Source organism: Rhea americana, unplaced genomic scaffold (genome assembly GCF_003343005.1).
Source record: "Rhea americana isolate MKP2758 unplaced genomic scaffold, rheAme1 scaffold_14, whole genome shotgun sequence".
NCBI classification, from domain to species: domain Eukaryota; kingdom Metazoa; phylum Chordata; class Aves; order Rheiformes; family Rheidae; genus Rhea; species Rhea americana.
In genome coordinates, this window is record NW_028185483.1 from 9215340 (window position 1) to 9238379 (window position 23040).

The 23040-nt window shown below is 36.7% G+C and overlaps 1 protein-coding gene across 1 annotated transcript in view; it reads right to left on the reverse strand.

Annotated features, from left to right (window-relative positions):
- Positions 1-23040, reverse strand: part of OPA1 (OPA1 mitochondrial dynamin like GTPase) — a 56879-nt gene that overhangs the window by 4575 nt on the left and 29264 nt on the right. The window contains exons 25-28 of the mRNA XM_085298674.1: positions 21541-21681; positions 20128-20244; positions 18733-18826; positions 16817-16927 (exon numbers count right to left, since the gene is read on the reverse strand). Coding sequence (XP_085154800.1) covers positions 16817-16927; positions 18733-18826; positions 20128-20244; positions 21541-21681 — 463 coding nt within the window. The remainder of the gene's footprint in view (positions 1-16816; positions 16928-18732; positions 18827-20127; positions 20245-21540; positions 21682-23040) is intronic.

Here is a 23040-nt window from a genome sequence, read left to right on the forward strand (position 1 = left end):
CATTAGACTCTTTGAAAGCAGGCAGCTCTAGCCATATTAAATGAAAATATTTTGCCTTCTCAACTCCAGCTAATGAAAAAAAATTAATAGCATCAGTAAAAATCCATAGTAATTATTTCACCTTAAAAAAAAAGAGGTTTGTGCCAATAAAATCTATTTTAATTTTCTGATTAGGGTATATTAAAATAACAAGATAGCAAATATTTATTCCACCAGAATGTACTGAATCAGCTGTGTTTGCTCAGAGAACAGACATACTAAAATTGCCTCCATATTATGAGCATTTTATTAGTTTTTACACTTGGACACAACTGAAGTGATTGCTTAACTGTAATAATTATGAGGTCTTGAGGTAATTTAATACTTTGAAAAAAACATGCCAGCTATTCTTAAAGAAAGCAGTTACAGTGTCTGCCAAAGAGCTGCAATTATTCATGCTAAGCTTTGTATTCCTAGAAGTAGTAAAGTCTGTAACAGCAGCAGGTACCAGCCAACATGTAACACTTTCCCAGATGCCCATTCTGTAGCACAAAGAAACGGTATGCTATTTAATTTACTTTTTTAAATAGGGTAATGGCATAGTTATGAATTTATACAACACACAGCTTGGTATGTCAGTAAATGTAAATGCTTAGAAAGGTTTTCTCTGTTGAGAAGAAGAGTACGGTATGCAATTCTGGAATAACTGCTAACAATTCCCTCAACACCAGCTGATACTTTATTTGCAACAAAAATAATGGTTACAAACTAAGAGTCAGACCTTACCTGCTTTTCACTTTGGGGAMGTTTTTAGAACTAACTCTCTGCTGTGTGAAATACACAAACTGTGAAGCCAAACTTTTCAGGGCTGTGATTGAGACCTAGATTGAAATGTTAGTAACTTAAATCCTCCTCAAAACAGAATATATATTAGTTTACAAGTGTGTCAACATCCCAAACCCAGAATGCCCTTTGGGTTTCAGATAAGAACCCTTCTAACATTAAGGAACAGATTAAGGTGACATGCTGCTCTTGCTATGCATTGAGATACTGYGGGTTTTTAAAGCAGAAGTACGCCTTGGGTCCCAAGCATCCAGCTTGCTCACAAACTATTTCTGTAACATCCAGAACTACCCCAGTACTGTTATACAATGCTCCAATATCACAGAAGGCTTTCAAACGACTATAGTTTTAGTATAGTTTTATACGCTAAACTGCTATATAGCTATATACGCTGCAACTGCAGTTACAGTAGAGTTTTATTATTTTGTACTCCAAAGGTTTATATTTAAACTATTGTTTACAGTGGATGACATGAAGACAACGTGGCCTTTGATAGTTTTCATGCAGACTTGAAGTTATGAATATATAATTCTTCCAGCACCTGTTTAAGCAGTGATCAAAAAAATCAAATGAAATCAATGAAGAATAACTGTAACAAAACCCTTGTCTCCATCTTTAGAGCAGTGAAATTCACAGGCCTAGGGGCAATGAATGGCTATTCTACTTTCCATTTATCCCGTGTTTACCTAAAAGATAAGCTCTTCCATACATCAACTCATTATGCCTCTTGATCTGGTCATGAATATTCCCATAATCTCCCTCCATATCCCATAAAACTTTACTGACAGAATGAGGAAATTCTTTATTCAGATGTCTTGAGATCCTTATTCATGCTTAGTCTCTCCTTATATACATATGAAATGATATTGCTGACCACTCATTTTCTTTTCATTAATCCTGTGACACTAAATCTTAAAAGCTCAAAACCAGACTAATTGATCTGTAATTAGGATTTGAATACACCATTAACAAAAAAAGACACAGCCACGGATAAAGTTTGCTTTTCCTAATAACATAAGCTGGTCCGAAGGGAATCCCCCTCAAATATTAAGCCTTACAAAGATTGCTTGCTTACTGTTTGCAACCTGAGAGGCATATAACTAAGACTGTCTATGAATTAACACCTTAAAGAAATAAGAGAATCAACGCTAAGATGACCAAAAAAAAAAAAAAAAAAAAAAGGGTATCTACCAAGCAAAGTGCCTGAGCTAAGATCAAATAACATCAAAATAATATAAATACAGAATTACACAGCTAAGATACACTACTAAATTATTTTGAGGGTATTTAAACTTTATGCCATGTCCTAAGTATCAAGGAAAAAGGTTTCTGGATGTTTTCCAACTGCAATAGTTGGTTTAATAAGAGATGCGAGATGCTTCCTCATGATTCTAAGATAAATGAATTTTGAGACATTCAAGTTATATATACTTACATGTAAATAAGCAACAGTTTTAGCACAGTGTTTTAAAGGGACTTCCGTGCCACAACAGGGAGAAAAACTATTTTGGCAACTCAAAAAGCGTTCCTTGGCCCTTTACAAATTTGCCCATATGACATCAATTTTCAATTGCAGCATCAAGAGAAATCATAAACTCTTTCAGGGCAAGGATCTATCTAGATTTTGTACTTTGATGAAACATAGAGCACAAAATGACCACGATAAAATGTGTTAGTATTTCATTATTAATCCTCCTGTTCTACATTAATTTTCCCTCCATGCATAGTTTTGATATTTTTAAGTTTCTGGTTGCTTTTCCTTTTGCTCTGGATTTTCGTTAGATTTTAGTCCTTTTTATCTTCCTTTTTAATCACTTCCTTGCCTATAAACATTCTCATTTCTTGCTGTGCTCCTTCTGTGTTATGGTTAATTAACCATAGAGGGGGGAAATATTGAATGTAATGCTGTGAATGCATCCTCTTTCTTCTAGTAAAAGGAAAGCCCAGTCTGTAGTCAGATTTCATCAGAATACCCAGAAGCACACTGTTAAAAACTAGTAACATTAAGCCATGGTTTTCTTACTGAAAGCTGAATTTTAGCATAGAGCTGCCTAGGACATAAACCCCATACACAAATGAAACCCCTATGAACAGTTGAGTGAAGAAGTGAGTAAAATCTCTTGCACCACACTCCCGTTTTTTCTCAGGGCTGTGCAAAAGCAGTACTTTTTGTTGAAGCAGTGTGAGGCAGCATGCTAACAGACTCTCCAAATRATACCCTAGAAAATAGACCTTCCACCCACAGTTACAAGACCTGCACCGACATGCTTTCTCATGTCTCACACAGCCACAGAGCCTAATAGCTACTACAATTTACCGATCATTGCAGGGTCACGTCCTGCTGAATTTTAGAAAATCCTTTGAAACTACCCATCACATTTTTTTGCCAGCTTCCTCTTGTTCACATACCATATTTTCCTCTGGATGAGGCCAACAGGAAAGCTAAAATTTTGAAAGAAAGAAAGAAAGAAAAAGAAAAAAAAAAGCAAAACCACCCAGGCTGCCCTTAAAGAGACAGAACATCATTTATCAGCTGCAAAGACAGATTTATAAGTAGAGGGCCCCCTCAGTTCCTTTAAGACTGCAAAACAGATGGGAAGTGAATGGACAGTCAAGGGGTCAAGAAAACACATGGGAGGTGCTGCTTGTCTGCTGTATGTATGTTCCCAGCATAAGAAAGAGGTCAAGATTGTAACTGCATGGCTGGGTGCTGGAAAGGCCCTTTCTTTAAGCTGTTACAAAGACAAATGCTGTTCCTCATCCTGCTGTCAAACTGCTATAAATATTGGTTTGTCAAAAGGGCTTCAGCAGCTAAAAGTTCTTTAAAAAAAGGCAGAGCAGGAGGATGAATCATGTCAATGATTCTTAAACAATTAGCTCATTAGTGTAATAAAAGCACCGCAGAACTCTGCAAAGTTTAAATGGAATTTATAATAGTCAATGTAGTAAATCCACGAATCATTAAAAATATGCAGCCTTTAGAATGCAAGCTTGCAGAAAATAGCTAGCATACTCTTTACTTAGTGGCAGACCAAACGAASATGCTAACTGATGCTACATGACAGTAAAGCTTTCCTTTATTGTTATGTTTCTTACATCCATCGCAACCTCTAATAGATTTGAATTCGTAGGCAGATTAAATGAACTCTTTCTATAAATTTCAACCTCAAAGTACACTGAGATGTGAAAATTATGATAAAAAAAGAGTTGTAAGTACTTCTCAAAATAGAGCTTCTCCTTTCAGACATATAAACAAGACATAAACCATTATAATTGCCAGACAGAGTTCCACAGTTAGTGGCAAACTTTTCTACTTGCCTTAAAATTCTTCTCYATTTTAATTTAAATACCATCTAGAATCAGTGTATTTCAGTTAATTCTGTGTCCCAGAAAAACAATAAGGATGGAAAATGTTCTCATTATGCAAGTGTCGTTATTACATGGATGAACATAGTATTTCAGCGTCTTCTCGAAACAAGAGATAGCACTAAATTCAATCTAGTAATACTACTACTAAAAACTCCAGGGATCATTCAGCATCTTAATTTCACAGATCACAGTTCATCTGTAACTGCCTGCTGGTGACCTGGTTAAATATCTTCTTTAACAAGGCATGAACAGCAGAAAACCTCAAGGAATCTACTTCCTATAAAGACATACAGAGTATGCATTTTTCCTTTTCCCTCTTGTAGGTAAATTCCCCTCTAACTCGGGGAAAGATCACCTCCAGACTGTATATTTAGCATGCTGTAAAACATGCATAAAACCTTAGTCTTAAGAAGTCAACCATAGAAAAATCATAGCTGCCGTCACTGAAGTCATGTTTGTTACAAGTATTAATATGATATCCTCTGTAGATCATATCTGAACAAAGTTATCAGTTGCCTGTATAAGACAATATCACCTTTATTTCAGACTGAAGAGAACCAAGCAGCACTAGAACAAGGCAGCTTACCTGAAAACACTGACATTCTTTTTACAAAGTATTGAGTATTGCCATGTTATTTTAGCATTACTATGAACACACCTGAGCACCAAAACCAGGAATTACGCATTGTGCTGATGAAACTGCAGGTTATCAATCAATCAATGTCTTGACCTATAGTGGCCTCAGATCCACAAGTGAGACCTCTGCAGCTAATGAAACAGCTTCAGCCACACATTTCCTCCCTCCTCAGTCAAACAGAACAGAAGCTGACTGTATTGCTTGCAGTGGGTCCCCAGGGCTCTTTAGGCTGGCAAGCATGAAGTGATCTCTCTGTCTGAGAGSGCAGGAGCACAGTATCAGAACTGAGGTATGTGGCTGAAGCAAAAATGACAACTGCAYAGACTACCGACCTTATACACGGTATGTTTCTGTGGGCTATCACACATCACTCCCACTTGCCTACTGAAAAACCTAAATATTACCAAAGCAGGATGAGAGTTCACCGATTAACATGCATTTCTATACCGTCATTAAGGTTAGCTTTACGTACAAATGCAGCTTAATATAGACTAGTAATTAAATTTATGAAAAGCATGATGTCTGCAATAGCAAGGTAGGACTTGGACTCCTTCCAGTCCTCGGTTGCTACAATAGATTTTTAATTAAAAATACTCAAACAGTTCAATCCTTCAATAGAATTTAGCTATGCTGCTTACCRGATAGCTAGAAGGTTTTTAATGGCAGAATGACCTGGAAACCTCATAAAAGAGAAACACTTCGAATCAGCTTTACAGAGACACAAAGACTGTTTCAAAATCAAAACTGTTAAGCTAGAATGAATGAAAACAAAATGATACTCATTAACTTGGGTGGAGCACAGTAAAAGGTAGAAAATAAAGGCAACAGAAATTTTACTCAGTGCTTTATTACTCAGTGATTCATCTGGTGGTGTAAAAACCTTTTTCTAACTGATGCTCAAAGGATGTATATAGTTACAAATGTAAATTACTTGTGTAAAYGCTACTGTATCCTTGGAGCTATAAAACTGTAAGGAAACTTTAACATAATAATTAATCGATATATGTTGGTCTCCACCCAAAATAAACTGCACTCAACAGATAGCATTCTGATTTATTATCCAGCCATCTGAAATATTTATGTGAGTCTCTCTTTAGCTATGTTAGATAATGAAATTATGATTAAACTTTTGTTAAGAATAGTAAACTTCATTTCTAATAGTCAGAATATCATCACACCTTGACAAAAAAAAAAGGTTGTTCTATTAGTTTTTTCATTTGCTATCTTTTCTAGATGACAATATTTCTTTCCCTTTTATTTTACATGGATTAGAAGCAAAGTGAAATTCACTACAGTATTAGAAATGTACAATTCCCATRACATAAGTTTCTTCAGCTTCTGGAGCTCTAAATAATACACGCAATAGTTCTATACTAGTCCAAAAAATATACAAGCTAGTTAGTTTAGAAGTTTGCATGTATACAAATAGTAATACACTAATAAATGCACCTTGATTTTAATTTTTGATTAATAGCTATCCTAATAAACAACTAGTACTAAAAAGAAAATATCCAATTAGATGTTCTGATRCCTGCACCATTAAGGGAATTTTAGGAATAATTTGGCAGACAACACCAGGATGACCCTCAAGTGTAACAGACTTTGGTCTCAGGTAAGATCAACAAGCATTAAATATGTCATTAYTCACGGACCATTTTATCATTAATTTTCAACATCAACTTAAGTGATAGACTCAGCTTAGTCAGTGACAAATGCGCTAAACTTTGCAAGGATTCGTTTTAGAGCCTGGACATCAGTGCCTMACTCTTCATCAATAACATTAAGAAATCACAGCAGACGTATTTTGGTCATCTGGGATTCTTAAGTTAWGTAAACCATCACTCCATCACAGGAGGTTTACAACTGATGTATATTCTCTCTAGAGGATTACTTCCCTCTCTGAGAAGCTGGAGCTTTTTAAAGCCCTTTCTGCATGATATAAAGCAGGAACTACCTTATCTGCACTTTGACACAAACCGTCCTACACATTCTTCTGGCTTTAATTCGTTAGCTTCATGCAGCTGCCTCAAAACTCAAAGAACAAAGAGCTTAAAAACTCCCCTATTTTCCTCTGTGYCAAAGTAGACTCACTTAGGTAATTTCATAAAATGGCTATATGGAATTAAAAAAAAGGATAACTATGCAAAAAAAAAACCCAATTTGCATTCTAACAGATTAATAGCGACTTAGCAAACCTACTAAAAATAACTAGATAYTTTTCATTCTTGACTTGATCATATTTGGAGGCAGAGGTAATGAAGACAGGAACGCACAGACTGATTCCAAGCATGTTGTCCCTGACTTCCAATTCCAAGGTGCACTAGGACCTCTGTAGAGTTCAAAGGGAGTGGGGGAGTCATAGCGTCACCAGTAAAAGCTCATTAAACACAGATAGCCCACAGGAACACTTTATTTGACAGACCGAGATTTGGGCAGAGATGCCTGTGTTCTAACTGAGGGTCAGGCACTGATAAGACGCAGGGTATATTAACTTCCTGGTGGAAGCTGCTGGTGGCAGATTGTGAAGACAGCAGCTACCCTGCACATGCTTATTCCCAGTTTGGAGAGCTGTTGAATGATGCCCAGAGAAAAATGGCTRCTTAACTTTCATCTGGTCAGAAGGCCACAGCATCTCTTGGTGTAAGCTTTTGTCAACCCAAGATCAGATCATAGCTGTTGTGTTCCTCCCAAGAACACCACTAAGGCCAGTCGAAACAAGCAAAWCAAGTTTGCTGCCAAATTTTGTGAATATCTCACTACTCTGAAGTGACTTTTTAAAAAATTTAAGCAGCTTCTAAAAGTGCAATATTTAGCATCATCGAAGAAATGAGAGCTCATAATAATTATAGTTTTGCAGATCCTTCTAGATTATTCCTCCTTTGGGATTCTGTGTTCCTCTTTTCCATGTCTATCTTGGAGAACTCCTTGTGCAGCAGGGACAATCTCTGGGCTCTACACTAGAGACAGTTTCAAAATTATACCATTTTCTTTTTTGTGTCTTGTAAACACTAAACACTGGTGGCTCTGAACTAACATTTTAAACACCAATAAGGGCCACTATCACTTGCCTTTCAAGCTGTTTTCTCTGCCTGCTGGTTTCTAGGGAGAAGTTATCCGAGATTTGCTTATCTGTGAGAAGAACCTTCCCCCTACAGCAGGGCTTTTCCCTCGTAAAACCTTTTGACCTTTAGAAGGTAATRCTCATAAAAAAGTGCAAAGGCTTGAGAAAGCCAAGCCAAAGCATGATTTTGAGGAGCATATGTAATCAACAATGTCATATAGGACAGAGTTCAAATCGAAATACTGTTGACAGTTATCTCAAGGGACTGAAATTTAATTAACTACAATAATGACCACAGTATAAGATTAGTTTTATGCAGCATTTTTATTCTGCAGCATATAGCAATAAAAGAAGAAAAATGTAACTGCAGAGCAAGTTATTATCTGCAAAGAACTGCTCACAGACAGTCTCATCTTTGCATAAATGCATAACAAAAAAGAAAAAGGTGGCTCATTTGCATTTAAATCAAGTTTGCTAAACAGACACACAACACAGCCCACTCAACTTAGCCAAACATAAGACAAAAATTCCAGATTCTGCGTCAGCACCCACTTGCATACAGAAATACCAACCTTAGCTAGTGTTATCTTTGTAATTTGTATATTAAAATAGCAATTAATTAATATATAAGTGTATTCAAACTTATTTTAAGCTATTCATGCTTAAAGTTTGCAAAGCAAGATGTAGCATAGCATAACTGCAAAGCTTAGACTCAACTCTAATGGATTCAATACAAGAGAAAAAGTATAAGACTTTCAACCAATAGTTTGAAAGTGTTTTATTAGAAAACTCGTTAATTTAATTTTGATACACTTAAGCCTTTAAAAGAAAACAATTAAAATCTATATACCATTACTGTATTATAAATGATAAATTTATGACAGAATTCAAAGCTAAGAACTATCTTTTCTTCATGCCCTAAAAAGGTTCAAAAGGCTCTAGTGCAGAACAAAGTCTCAGACAGCCTTTACTGGTGTCAGTATGACTGACAAACAGACTTGGAGGCTGACTCCTTTGCATTTATATCTAGCAATTTCAGGATCAAGTTTCCACAGGCATCCTRCAAACCCCATTCCATCCCATCCCATCCCCTGTCCATGACTCTCCCTGCATTTTACCAATAATTTAGTGAAGCTCTGGGCTTCTTTTTATTCTATTCTTTTAATGTGAAAGGAAATAGGATGCTGGATGAAAAGTCCGCTGACTTAGGAAAATAGCTTTCATGTACTGCACTTGCATGTGCTTATCAAGTGTAGAAATCACATTTTCATACAAACAATATCCTCATAACATTCACAGTTAAGTTGTTTAAAAGGAGTAAGAACGAGGAAATAAGAAAAGATGGAGCATGCATAAAYTTCTTCAGAGTCAGTGAAATTTAGTCTCTGATAAGGCCAACAGCAAAACTCCTGCTGACTGGACTGAAACTAGGATTCCCCTTAAATAGACTATGTACATGTGCACCATCCACCACGTTTTAAATGCTATTACAAATTCACACACACCTATCTTACTAGAAGCCCCCATTTCCTTTCCCAAATGATTAAAAGCATTCAGTTTGTAATATTTATTTAGTAAAACAGTTTGGTAAAATAAACCTTGCCATACAGTCATCAATGACTAACTGAGGGAAAAAAATGACCACCGTGTAATAGTTTTTATGMATTGCAAAATAAGAAAACAGAGTAGAAAACAAGAAGAGTAAGGCTGGACAAGTGCATCTCCCTCCCAGGGAGAAAAAACTTAACATYGAAGAAACGAACRCCTACTACCTGGGCAATGCTCATGCATTAGAGAGTGAGACTGGTAACCAGAGACAAGCAGCTGGGCACAAGTTCGGCTGGCATGTGAATCACCACCACTCCTACAAAGGCCAGTCATTGCCATCTTGTGTTGGACAACTGTAGAGCAACTTAACTACAGCAGAAAGTTCACACTACTGAGAAAGTTTGCTTTGGCCTTTTATATAAGAGAAGCAGGTCCCACAGAGTGGAAGCCTGGAAACAGGTAGTTCTGGGAAGCCTTTCCCTAGGGGACTCAACAATAAAAAAAATCAGCAATGTTAAGTAGTCAACAGAAAGTTAAAATTTATCCACATGCTATCAATTTTATGTAGAACTATATAGCACTTCTGCTAAGACTGTCCACTGTTGTGTTTTAAAAGYAAAAAGTGTTTTAACACTGTTGTGTTAAAAATAAAATAGCAAACAGAAGAAATTCTTTATCTTGAAATCAAAGCATTTCATCCCGGGGGGAAAAATAGTATATTGTCCAATACTGAAAATCATAATATGAATATAGTTCTTCTAAACAAATAGGGAAGGYTTGACATCAAAGAATTCAGCCTTTCATAAATAATTAACCAATGTTCACAACACCATCAAAAAGGTCCTAAAATCAATAAAATGCCAGCAGTTTTACAGTTTTAATAAATATTGTAGAATAAAATGTATTTTTTCAAATGTAAAAACTTCCAATAAAATCAGAGGCTGTCCACTTGAATGTTAAACATCAGTTATGTCAAAAAAAACCCATAAGTACAGCAGAAAACAGCATTAGCTGGCAAACATTACAGAAGATTACYGAGAGAATTAAAGGACATATCCTGACTGATCCATCTTCTAAAATACTGTGTAAACAAAGGGTAATTAATTTACAAAAAGCCTAAGGCAGGCAGAATTCGAGAAAAACTGAAAAAGCTTTGTGCACAGCTATGCACACTCAGGCATTTGAAGGGCCTGGAATCTGCCAACATTACATACGAGCGGGTTTCTCTCCAGCACACACTGTATGCCTTAAAGCGTACAATAGGCACAAAAGGCATTTATGCGAGGAAAATCTCCTTTAAAAGATGAATGCTTACTACTATACTTTTAACTCCCTCCATCCTTTTTCACTTCTTACAGGACCTAGCTCATCCTACATTTAAGACACTGATTTAACTAAGTGTACAGTAAGATACGAAATTGAGCGGAATGCAAGTTTTCAAGTGAAACTACCTTGTCCTTTGGCAATGAGCACAATTAAGACACATGCACCAACTGGAAGGCAGTTGTAATTCTTGTAGATGAGGCTACTCAGCATGGGGTGAAAGATCTGGTGTGTTTTTCAACTGAAAAAACTTAGATGAAGAATCTCTTGATATTATAAATCACAACAGGGTTATGAAGAAGGTTGTAAACAACTGCATCAAAACTGGTTCCTACCAATTGCTGAATATGTCTGAAGTATCCAATGGGACAAGGAAGTGCTGGATGGTAGTTTCCTCATTTCCACATCCTGAGCAAAATAAAAATTCCTCACCTGTCCCTACAGTCTAAAAATACATAATGGAAAATAATTACGCTGATGGGTTCTTAACTGGCTATTATTTCTCACAGAAGAATTTGGAAGTTGTAACAGATAGTCCTGTGCAACCATCACCTCCACTGCGTGGCAGCAGTCAAAAAAGGGAATGACCTGCAGGTTGTTATTAGCAGAAGGCTAGATTAAAAAAACAAAGCATCATAATGCCACTGCATAAATCCATAACGCAGACACATCTTGAATGCTGTGTGCAGGTTTGCTCTTCCTCTCAAAAAGAATTTAGAAGAACTAACAAGAGGACAAGAGTGGCAAGGCTGGCTGAAGCTTGGAAATAAACTCCATACAAGGAACAAATACACAGATTAGAACTGTTCAACCTAGGAAAGAGGAGAGCAAGCACGGGTAGCGTAAACATCTATAAAATCATGAGTGGCACAAGAAGTGAATAGAGAAAGATTATTCAATGTTTTCCACAGTGCAGGAACGAAGGAGAATCTTATTTTCTCAAATGAAACTGGCAGGTGGCTCAAAAACAAACAAAAGGAAGTACTTTCTCACACAATGTGCAGTTAAACTCTGGAACTAATTGCCACAGGATGTTGCAGATGCCAAAGTTTACATGAGTTCAAAAAGCAACTAGAGAAATTCATAGGAGGAAGAAAAAAAAGTCCATGAAGGGCTATTAATCACAAAGATATTACCTCACGATTAGGAARCTCTTGGAACAACAGACTGATAGGTGCTGGGAGAGCATACCAAGGAAGTATTACTACAAGCTTAACCTGTTCTTACACTGTTCCCAAGTATCCACACCTGCTCATTGCCAGGGACAGGGTACTTGGATACACAGACCACAGGCCTACTTCATTACAGCCATCCTTACAGATCTGCAGCATTGAAAAGAGTTTTTAAAGTCACTTTTCCCCAATTCAGCTATTCATATTCTGCTTTACCCCCTTTTAATATCTTATGATCCTTTCTTTCAGATGCCTCTAGTCTTAGGGATTCTTCATTTTCATAAACTTAGTATTTGTTCACTGAAATAAGTATCATGACGCTTAATTCTTGTGTCAGTAAGACTATGAAGTACATTTACATTACATATAAAAGGCTTTCTTTAAAAAAAGCACATTATAGTACATTACAAACTATTTAATTTGTTGGAATTTACTCAAAGGGTCTGTTCATAGCRTTTAGGACACCTAGAATAAAATCTGAAGTAAATACTGAGGAGAAGCAAGACCTGAAGGCTATGGCGGATAAGGCTAAAATACCAGTAGAGGAGTTAGAATACTGACAACGAGACCTGCTCCAGTAAATTCTGAGATTTATATGGGCTTTCATTATGAGGTGGGTCACACATGCTAGAAACACAGTTTGTCATCAGCGTCTTGAACAAACCATGAAACACTGTCAAAGCTTCAGCATTAAAAAAGTGTTGTAACATAAGGGATACAGTGTTGCCATGCTAYCAGTATCAAGACAGAAATGCCCCAACCTCAGATACCTAAAAAATTTATATTTACAAGTAAAGTTTCAAATTAGGAAGCTTATCTCAGCTGCACATTAACAAATTTAGGCTAGAAAGAGAGTTTGTAGCCATCAGAGGAAGGATATTCTGGAACAGATTCGCAGTACGAACAATGAGCACCAACAAGTTAACTGATGTAAAGATGKAGCTCAAGATACATGAATGAACCAGATTATAAGCGCAGCTGCCTGCAACAGAGGGAGGCTGGATTTCATGACTCAGGAGATCMCTTCCATTCCATTCCTAATTAAAATACAAACACTTCATGAACATTTGTTGTGGGAGCGAGGATTTTTTTTCCTTCGGCAGAGTCCTGATCCTTACTGCGTGCTGTAAGAGGAAATTATTTGTAGAGCATTGAACTCTCAGGTGGCTCTATGCTATCAGAACAGGTCTGTCTCAGAAGCATTAAAAATTGTAACAGAGACAAGCATTCTTTTCACTGAGGGAATGGCAAAGAAATCCTTTTKCTCTGTCATTTGCCCATAAAATTATAACCACTTAATAATAAAAGCATACAGAAAGCAGAGAACGTTTCTGATTTGATTGTAGAGCTAAGCAGTAATAGTATTAAAATCTTCTCATAGGTACAATAGAACAGTCAGCATACATCATTTTGTACTGAATAACAATTATTTCATTAAAAAATGTGCCTGTCATTTGTGACCTGGATCTGAAGAAATATAGTGCAGTGATGTTTTTTTAGCTACACTATAATTTATGAAATGCACACTAAACACACAGAACATGCATACTAATGCACAGATACTTATGATTATAAACACATAGACTGTTCTTACAAGTCTACTCATAGTTTATAAAATCAGGACCCCAGCTGTTACTGCTTTGAAATGGGAAGTTATTCCTAATGCTCGTGAGAAGCAAAACTGACAACGCTGAAATTMCAAGTCAGTTTTGGTGCAAAGTAAAAATAGGTTAACTTAAATACTCTGTAATTTTTTACTATTCCATTTATTTTGCTTTGAAACATGGAATATTTATGGATAAATCAAAATTAGCAATAATTTCACCCTGTAACAGTATTTGCTCAGGGGAAAAAAAAAAAAGCAAGACAACACCACTTGTCAGAAAACAAGTAGTCCTGCTCACTAATGAAAGGAGATCACTTCCTCATTAAGCACTTATGTTCCACTATGCAGGTTTCTGCAAATTTTTCTCAACATAAATTGAAAATAAAGAGGAAGAACCCTTACTGCATAGAACACTTTCCACTATAAACAGAGGGCTACACCAAGGTTGACACAAGGTATTAAAAGCAAGATAGGATGCTTGGTGACAATCTTGTACCAAAAATAAGAATAAACAGTCACACCAGCTGTTTCAGAGACTAAAAGCACAAAAAGCCTATTTGGGCTAAGTAACACTACAGCTGCTACTCACAATCCCAAAATATTACAGCAACACTTCCTAAAAGACAAATGCATGTCATAGTTACTCAGGTTTTTAATTTAAAGATAACACTTCCAATGTAATCAACGTAGCACTACCAAAGACAAATTCTTAGATTTCTAGTTTATTGTAATCAAAATATTTGTTTTATATGACTTTTTTGTATGTCAAAAATTGGAAGACATCAAAACATATTTTGCATATTGCAATTACATGCAACTATGGCGGATAAGGCTATACAACTGCAATTACATGCTTCTCTGTTCCACTAAGCCTTGAAAATCAGAACATGGCTAAACAAAAAGAAACACTGAACACAGCATTCAGTTATTCTGAATTAAAAAGATCCAAAATCTTATGTTGGAGAAAACTAATTATTGCATCAAATACTCAAACCAAAGATAAACGCAAGTAAGGTCATCTCTGATTTCAAAATACAGATATTTATGTATCTRCCTAAATACCTATATACATACAACACACGCGCGCGCGTTTTACACGGCATATCCTTTTTTCTGACACGTATTCAGCTGGGGTTTGAGTACAAGTCTCTCAGAATTCTAGGGGAATGCTGCCAAATACCCTACATATATGCAAAAGCTAGTTTCGTTAGTTAAAAACCCCATTAAACCTTTCTAGATATGCAGGTAAACAGCAAGGGTATTATCTGGCCTGGCCATTTAAAACCTTTCACTGTTTAAAACCTCCAAGCAATAACAACAGTAACAGCTTCTGAGTGACTCCAAAGCACTAGAAACTGTAATCCATCTAGAAAGTTAAATCTACTAGATTTTCTTCCTTATTAAAACTCTTAATAAAATGGCTATCTCACCTTAATCAACAAAAATGTATCAGATTTTCAGCTCTCATAGGGTTCGTCTCTGTATGCAAGCATTAAAACCTGTTGGCTGGTAAACCAAGGGCATTTCCAACTAATCTGTGTTAAAAGTCAGCACTCTCTATGGGAAGATGATGTAATTCACCCAGYGAAAGAAAAAACGTGGGAAAAAAACCTCCTTATACTGTCAAGTCTGAATTACCCAGAGACAGTTCTCTGAGGTAAGGTTTAATCATGTTGTACCAGAAAAACAAGAACTTTCCTTTGTATTTGCAACACTACTCTGTTCGACCATATTTTTCAATATACTGAAGCAATGTATTTTTAATTAGTGAATTTATATCTAGCTTAGATTATGCAGTTYTACACACTGTATCACCCATGTCCACATCCGAATCAATGAGATTTGACTGCAATAAAAAAAAAAAAACAACCTATTTCTAATACTTATCAAATGCTAGCATATGAATACATGAATTCATCAAGGGGAAATCCTACTTAAACAATCTGATAGCCTTCTATGATGGAATGACTGGCTGGGTAGATGAGGGAAGAGCAGTGGACGTGGTGTACCTTGACTTCAGCAAGGCTTTTGACACTGTCTCCCATAACATCCTCCTAGATAAGCTCAGGAAGTGTGGGTCAGATGAGTGGACAGTGAGGTAGATTGAGAACTGGCTGAAAGGCAGAGCTCAGAGGGTCATCATCAGTTGCGTGGAGTCTAGTTGGAAGCCTGTGGCTAGTGGCATCCCCCAGGGCTCAGTACTGGGTCTCATTCTGTTCAACTTTTTCATCAATGACCTGGATGAGGGGACTGAGTGCATCCTCAGCAAGTTTGCTGATGATACCAAACTGGGAGGAGTGGCTGATACACCTGAGGGCTGTGCTGCCATTTAAAGAGACCTGGACAGGCTGCAGAGTTGGGCAGAGAGGAACCTCGTGAGGTTCAACAAGGGCAAGTGCAGAGTCCTGCACCTAGGGAAGAATAACCCCATGCACCAGTACAGGCTCGGGGCTGACGTTCTGGAGAGGAGCTCTGCAGAGAAGGACCTGGGAGTGCTGGTGGACGACAAGTTGACCAYGAGCCAGCAATGTGCCCTTGTGGCCAGGAAGGCCCATGGTCTCCTGGGCTGCATTAGGAAGASTGTTGCCAGCAGGTCAAGGGAGGTGATCCTGCCCCTCTACTCAGCCCTGGGGAGGCCTCATCTCGAGTACTGTGTCCAGTTCTGGGCTCCCCAGGACAAGAGAGACGCGGGGCTACTGGAGAGAGTCCAGCRTAGGGCTACAAAGATCATCAGAGGACTGGAGCATCTGCCCTATGAGGAATGGCTGCGAGAGCTGGGCCTCTTCAGCYTGGGGAAGAGCAGACTGAGGGGGGGATCTTATCAATGTGGATAAGTACCTGAAGGGAGGGTGTCAAGGGGACGGGGACAAACTCTTTTCAGTTGTCCCATGTGACAGGACAAGAGGCAATGGGCAGAAATTGAAGCACAGGCAGTTCCGCCTGAAGGCGAGGAGGAATTTCTTCCCTGTGAGAGCGACAGGGCACTGGCACAGGTTGCCCAGAGAGGTTGTGGAGTCTCCTTTTCTGGAGATGTTCAAGGCCCGCCTGGATGCAACCCTGTCTAACATGCTCCAGGTGACCCTGCTTGAGCAGGGAAGTTGGACTAGATGATCTCCAGAAGTCCCTTCCAACCTTACTGATTCTACAATTCTATAATTCTACAAATGACCCACATAGCATTAAGTGAGCTCAGCCTTGCTTTTCTGCCAGTAAGAATAGTGTTCAGAATTTGTTTCATTTCAAGTCAGTTCTAAAACACTAATGGAGCATGTACTCACTGAGATCCTCTGCCAGCTGAACTCTTTTGCCAGTTAGTAGCTTAACCTTTTTTTCATTGTCCTCAGCAAAGTCTTCCAGCACTTCCTTTACATTCTTCTCCAAGCGTCTTACTGAAGAAAGAAAAAAAGGTAAGATTTTGCACTTGTAATGGTCTAAAGACAAAACTCAGAAAAATGTTTGTAGAAGATGCAGTGTACGCTACCAGACAAACAAATCCAGCTGAAGAAAAAAAGCCAGATTCTCAACACTTAAGCCTCTTGTTCATTCCGCGAAGACGATTAATTCTTTCAGAGGGATATGTTCAAATTTAAAAGCATATTTTCTCTCTGAATAATTTTATTATTGGGTGACTTTTTTAGGAGATAGAAATATATCTAAACCTAAAAAAGKAAACTTTAAAAATGTTTTAGAAAAGTCTCTATATAACAATGAAGTAATCACTTAAAAAATTTGAATGGACACATCATGAGGCACCTTGTTTAATTTCTTTTTTTTAATACTTCATATTTGTAATCATAATCAGACATAATCCACTGTCTACTGAAGATACTCTCCTGAGAAGTCCAATCATTGGTGATATTTTATAAAGTGAAGCTATTTTTCCCATAAGAATCACTGGTAGGAAAAGGAGAGATACATACAGGGTCTTCAAAAATTCACATGTTGTAAATACACGGGGACCGTATATATGACAAGGAGCATGGAGAGAAAAGATCATGATCACTAGGATCATCAACTGAGATGCTGGCTCTGTAGAGGCTAGCTTTTCAGCATCTGAAATCTTCTAGAGCATTAATTCTTATGGGAAAAACTGCTTTGCTCTCTATTCATTTCAGCAGTTTCTTCTTTGAGACTGAACGACCAACATAAATCTTTCAATGTGAGCATCCTTGCTGCCTCTTTCCAAACAGTTACATTTTCAATGTCAATGTCTTCCTCTGATGAATCAAGGCCAAGTCAAAGGCAAAGGGTGGAAAACAAGGTAATGATGGCAGTTAGCAGAGCACAGTATCAAAAAACTGGCCACACATACAGGAATTTGCAGCTAATACAAGGCTACTAGGAGTCAAACTCTTTAAAGCTGTATCATATCTCATCTTAACAACTATAGTCTTGCCTTTCATACTTAGAGGAAATACTTCCTAATGGACAGAACACTCAGCTAAGATGCAGGACAACTGAATTCTAYTTCTAGCTCTGCCACTGACTTATGAGAAGCCTTAAATAAGTGACTTCGCTTCCTGTGCCCTAAGAWCCATTTTACCTAGAAAGTCCATTGCCCAGTCCACATTATCCTAACCTACTCTTTGGAGGAACCCTACGGATGTGTTAGGATGTGTTAGGATGTACGGATGTGTAGAACTTAGAAGTTCTACATTGTTCAACTTCAGGAAATTTTTTGCAGATTCTCAGTCCAGCCATAGGTGTCAATCAGCTAAGTGGCTTGAAAAGACAGGACCTAGCTTTCTACAGGTAGGGGCTATTTCTTCTCCATGGTGACTGATTTGCAAGACACACAACAAAGTTCAAAGCTTTTACTTGAATTTACTTTAAGAAGTTGGTTTGAAAGAATGTATTTTACATATAAAAGGTCATTAGTGGCAATTAAATCATGGCACTAGCTGRTTTCTACATAAATAATGTTTTACCAGGAAGCTGCCAATTTATACATTTGTCTAGATAACACAGAGCACATTTGTATGGCTTTAAAAATTAATTACAATTGGTATTTGATCTCAAACTTTTTTTTTTTTTAATTAAAAGCTATAGCCAGATCATCTACCCAGGAAACAATAAAAACATCCCATCATCATGAACTTGAAATGAACATGCAGCTAGAAGAGCACTAGAAATGTTTAAACTTTTTTTTTTTTTTTTTTTTTTTTTTTCAAGCATAACAGACTATAAGCTTTACCTTCAGTGTTAGTAAGCTGCTGCCTCAATGTATTTGCTGTAATCGCCAGCATTCGCTGTATTCGCCAGAAGAGGACAATATCATTACATTCAAGCTGAAACAAGTGAAGTTTTAGTGTTAGACCTCTGATGTCCAGTGAACATTGAATGCTCTTACAAAAATCCTTTGACATATGCTTAATGACAACTGAAAACTCACATATACACATCCAGATTTTGCACAACAACCCCACAGAATAACTGCTCTAAGTAACAACAAAACATACTAAAAACACTATCAAGAACCGTCTAAGTCATATTTAATTATATTGCATTTCTCCAAATCCACTATTTTCATTTTGCAATAGGAAGAGCTGTATCAATGCTCTTATATTGCTMTTATTATATCACTAAAAAGTAATTTGTTCATACTGTATGTAAGCTGTGGTGTACAGCCCAGTGTTCACACCACACTTGTTTCTAACAAGCACACTGAAAAGACTTCAGAAAGCTGAAGTCCATATTGTGACTACTGGTCTGACAAATGCTTCTGAAGACAGTGTTGGGCTAAGGGCTATGTTAATTAACAACAGAAGAGATGTTTCTACATTTGTAAGGATAGCAGGAAGGAGCATTATCTTCACAGCAGAATACTTTAAAAACAGGAAACAGGAGGTTGGATACCACAGATTAGCAGCTCTCCATCCTATGGTCTCAATCTTTCCCATTCTTTTTCCTTGGTCTTGGAATCTTAGACTACAGGCAAGGACATTTCTGTACAAGTAAAGATTTCCGCCTCCATGGTGATCATCGTTTCTCATTTAAAAGCAAAATAGTACTCCGAAGAAAGTGAAGACATTTACCTTTTCAGTAATTTCTCTTTAATTTAAAAAAATATATAAGAAAACTGATTTTTTTTCTTTGTGTGATTTCAAGTGTACTGTTATCTGTTTCACAAGTTTGGTTTTAAAAAAGTAGCAAGTGATTTACACCAGAAAGATCTAGTTGTAAGCTCTGTGGCATATTTTTATTAGGAACCACCTGTGGTTCCAAATGTTAACTTGAAAAACTTATTCCACAAAAAAAATCTTACTTGACGTTTTCTCTGATTTTTAAGTATTAGTCAATAGCTGTACAATACTGTTTTAGCTGTGCCTTTTCAGTACACATTGATAAGTAACAGATGCTTAGTTCATGACTGATATCTAGTGGCCACTTATATAATKACCACCAGGACAGAATTTTATCAGTTGCAAACCTACATAGCAAGCCATATCTAAAATCATCAGCTATGTTAAGATAAAAGCTATAAAAGAAAAGTTAGCACAATTTAAAATATTTGTGGGGAAGGGGGGGGTCTCAATTGACATGTCTAAATATTTATACAAAAAAAAGGTCTGTCTGTTTCTCAAGTTACCTCTGAGTCGACGAAGTGCCTTTGATAATAATAAAAGCCTCTTCGACATAGATTGCAGTGGCTCAAAGCAGTCTTCAGGAAATATCTTCTATAAATTTGATGCCATGTGTCTTTAATCTAGAAAAACAGTACTTAAATTTGATTAAATACAAACACTCACTAGCGTGCATACTTTAACAATCACATTTGATCTTAAAATAAAATTCAGAATTCCGCAATCTGTTATGTATTACATGTTTAAATGTTTCTCAGCAATCAATCATCAATTAGAATATGATCAATATTTGAGCTAAATGTGGCAAACATTACAGATGACTGTCATTTTAAAAAGTCTACTCTTCTGTGTTTGTTTACAGCTGAATGGTTAAATATATTGTCTGCAGCCAAAACATGATATACTAGAGATTAAGAACATTCACGCTGCTCTTAGCAAGAAGTAATCTTCACTTTAACACTGAGAATACATTTAAGTGTCACATACTGATTTATTAGCYGAACTAGTTTAAAGCATAGAGAAATATTTCATGGATCTTAGTGAATTATATAAACATTTGTAACTTTTCTTCATTTGGTTTATTTATGTTTCAGTTCTTCAAATTAAATGCACATATTGACATGGCTCTTCAAAAAAACAGTTGTTAGCTAGAATCAAAAGAGAAATGGCATTTAGTCTCCTTGTATAGAGGACACAGATCACAACACTTAACTTTCTAYAAAAAAGTGTGATGATAAGGGCTATATAGGAAAAAGGCAGCAGGTATTAGAATAGCTTTGCTACCTCAAATAAGTATACGCACAAATGTCAAAGTTAGCCAAAGTTACCACAAAAAATAAATCACTGTTAAAGGAAATCTACATTTACTAATTATTATTTGAATTTGTATTCATTTAAAACCTTGCATTTAACTAGATAATGGTCTAATTATGGTTAAGGGTCTTGCACTGCAAAAAATTGAGTAATTTTCCAGAACACTTTAAACCTGCATTACCATCCCCTATCTATTTTTGCAAAATGTCCCTCTTCTGGATGTAACTACAATCTTCAAACCGCACAAATGACTACACAGAACAGGTTAGTAATGCAGAACATGTTTTAGGATAGCTTGCTCACAAGGGCCTTGCTTCCACTGTATACCACTATATAACACCCACATAATAATTTTAAGCCACTCTTGTCATTATTCATGCCTCTACTATAGGCAAGAAAATCCGCTGAGCAGATCCTGACTTCAGTCTAAACTGTCAGATTCCRAAGTGTTGTACTAAACTTATCTGACAGCCAACAGAAGTGTGTGAATTGCGTGCAAGCAATAATTTAATAATTCATTTGGAAATGTTTGGATTACAAACTCAGTATTCAGATGTGGTCTTTTTAATGGTATCCATATGTTTTATCACAMTGTTGTGTTTTACCAGACATGGGTCCACTGTTACTCCTCTTGCTTCAAGATTCTTTCTGACAGTCGTCACTTCATCATTTGCCAGATAAGCTGCATGATCTTCATTGCATTTGATTAATCTCTCAAGTTCATTTTTTGTTTCATTACGAATATTCTGGAGCAAAAATGAGCACTTAGAGTTAATAATTAAGTTACTGAGACATGGCAGTCCCTTAGTCTACCKCCTTAACAAAGGAGGTAGACTAATCTCCTTAATAAAGGAGGTAGACTAATAATGATTCAAGAATGAGTCAGAACAGAAAATCCCTTTGACACTAGTAACTATCACTTGTATCTGATCTAAAAGTACATTTTATGCACAGACACCTCAAATACAGTATTTTAAAATGCTAATTATTTGTCAATTTTTTGTATTTTTTTTCTTGTTCACTGTGGGCAGAAACRTGAAGAGAAAAGGAAGGGAAAAAACGTATGTTTTAAGTCTTCCTTTCCCTCCATGAGCATCAGCTGCTGTGGTTCATATTTTCTTATCAAAAGATAGGATTTTGCAGCTCTGCAAACCCAGGTTTAGTTTGGAATAGCATATGCCTCCTGCAGTAMGCTAAACCCAAATATCATGGACATTTTTGGCTTTGTCGTCTTCTTTTGATACAAATGCAGCAAAACCAAAAGCTTCATGTTTTCTGCACACAGAAATAAGAAATGTAAGCAAGGATAAGCATACTCAGCATCAGCAGTGACACTGAGGTCACCTTCACCGAGCAGCTAGCAGGAAGTAGGCCTGGTCTCTTGTTCCAGGGATTCATRCCTTCAGTTTCTTGCTCATTAAAGTATGACAGGTTGAAGCGATTGCCTTTCTCCTACAACTGCCTGCATACAGTGGACTGCAAAACCCTTTCCTCTGGAAGGATTAATTTTTGCAGTATTCTTTTAAACTTRCTTCTCAAAAGTATGATTCACTTTGAGAAACATCTAGAAAAAGTGACATAAAAAGTTCATCACTGAACAGTGAAAGGAAGGAGCTATTTAAATTTCAAAGGAGGTATTTCCAAAAGCTGAAGAAATTGAGAATACAGATTATAATGGAAATGGTCAAGAGGAATTTACAACTGTGACTAAAATSCTAGCAATAATACTATTGCGTACTAATGAAATTCAATGAAGCATGATAGGAAACTGCACAAGAYATCAGCTTCTGAGGACATGCTTAGAAGCATGTGAAAGAATAGCCCACTTTCTACCTTTTTTTCCTCAATTTCTCTCCATTAGAAGAACATATTCAGCTCAAAGACAGCACAGATGTAATTCAGGACACATTTACAAACTGGTATGTATTTATATTAAAAAATATATGCAGTTCTCTCTGATGTAATATTTATAATTTAACAGTAAAAGCAATGGCAAAGTATTTAATTTTTTTTTGAAGTCACATAAATGGGAAGAAATATAAAAGAGTTTTTTTTGAAAATTTACTGAGTGATAATCAAAGTTTTCCACAATAGATTGAACTACT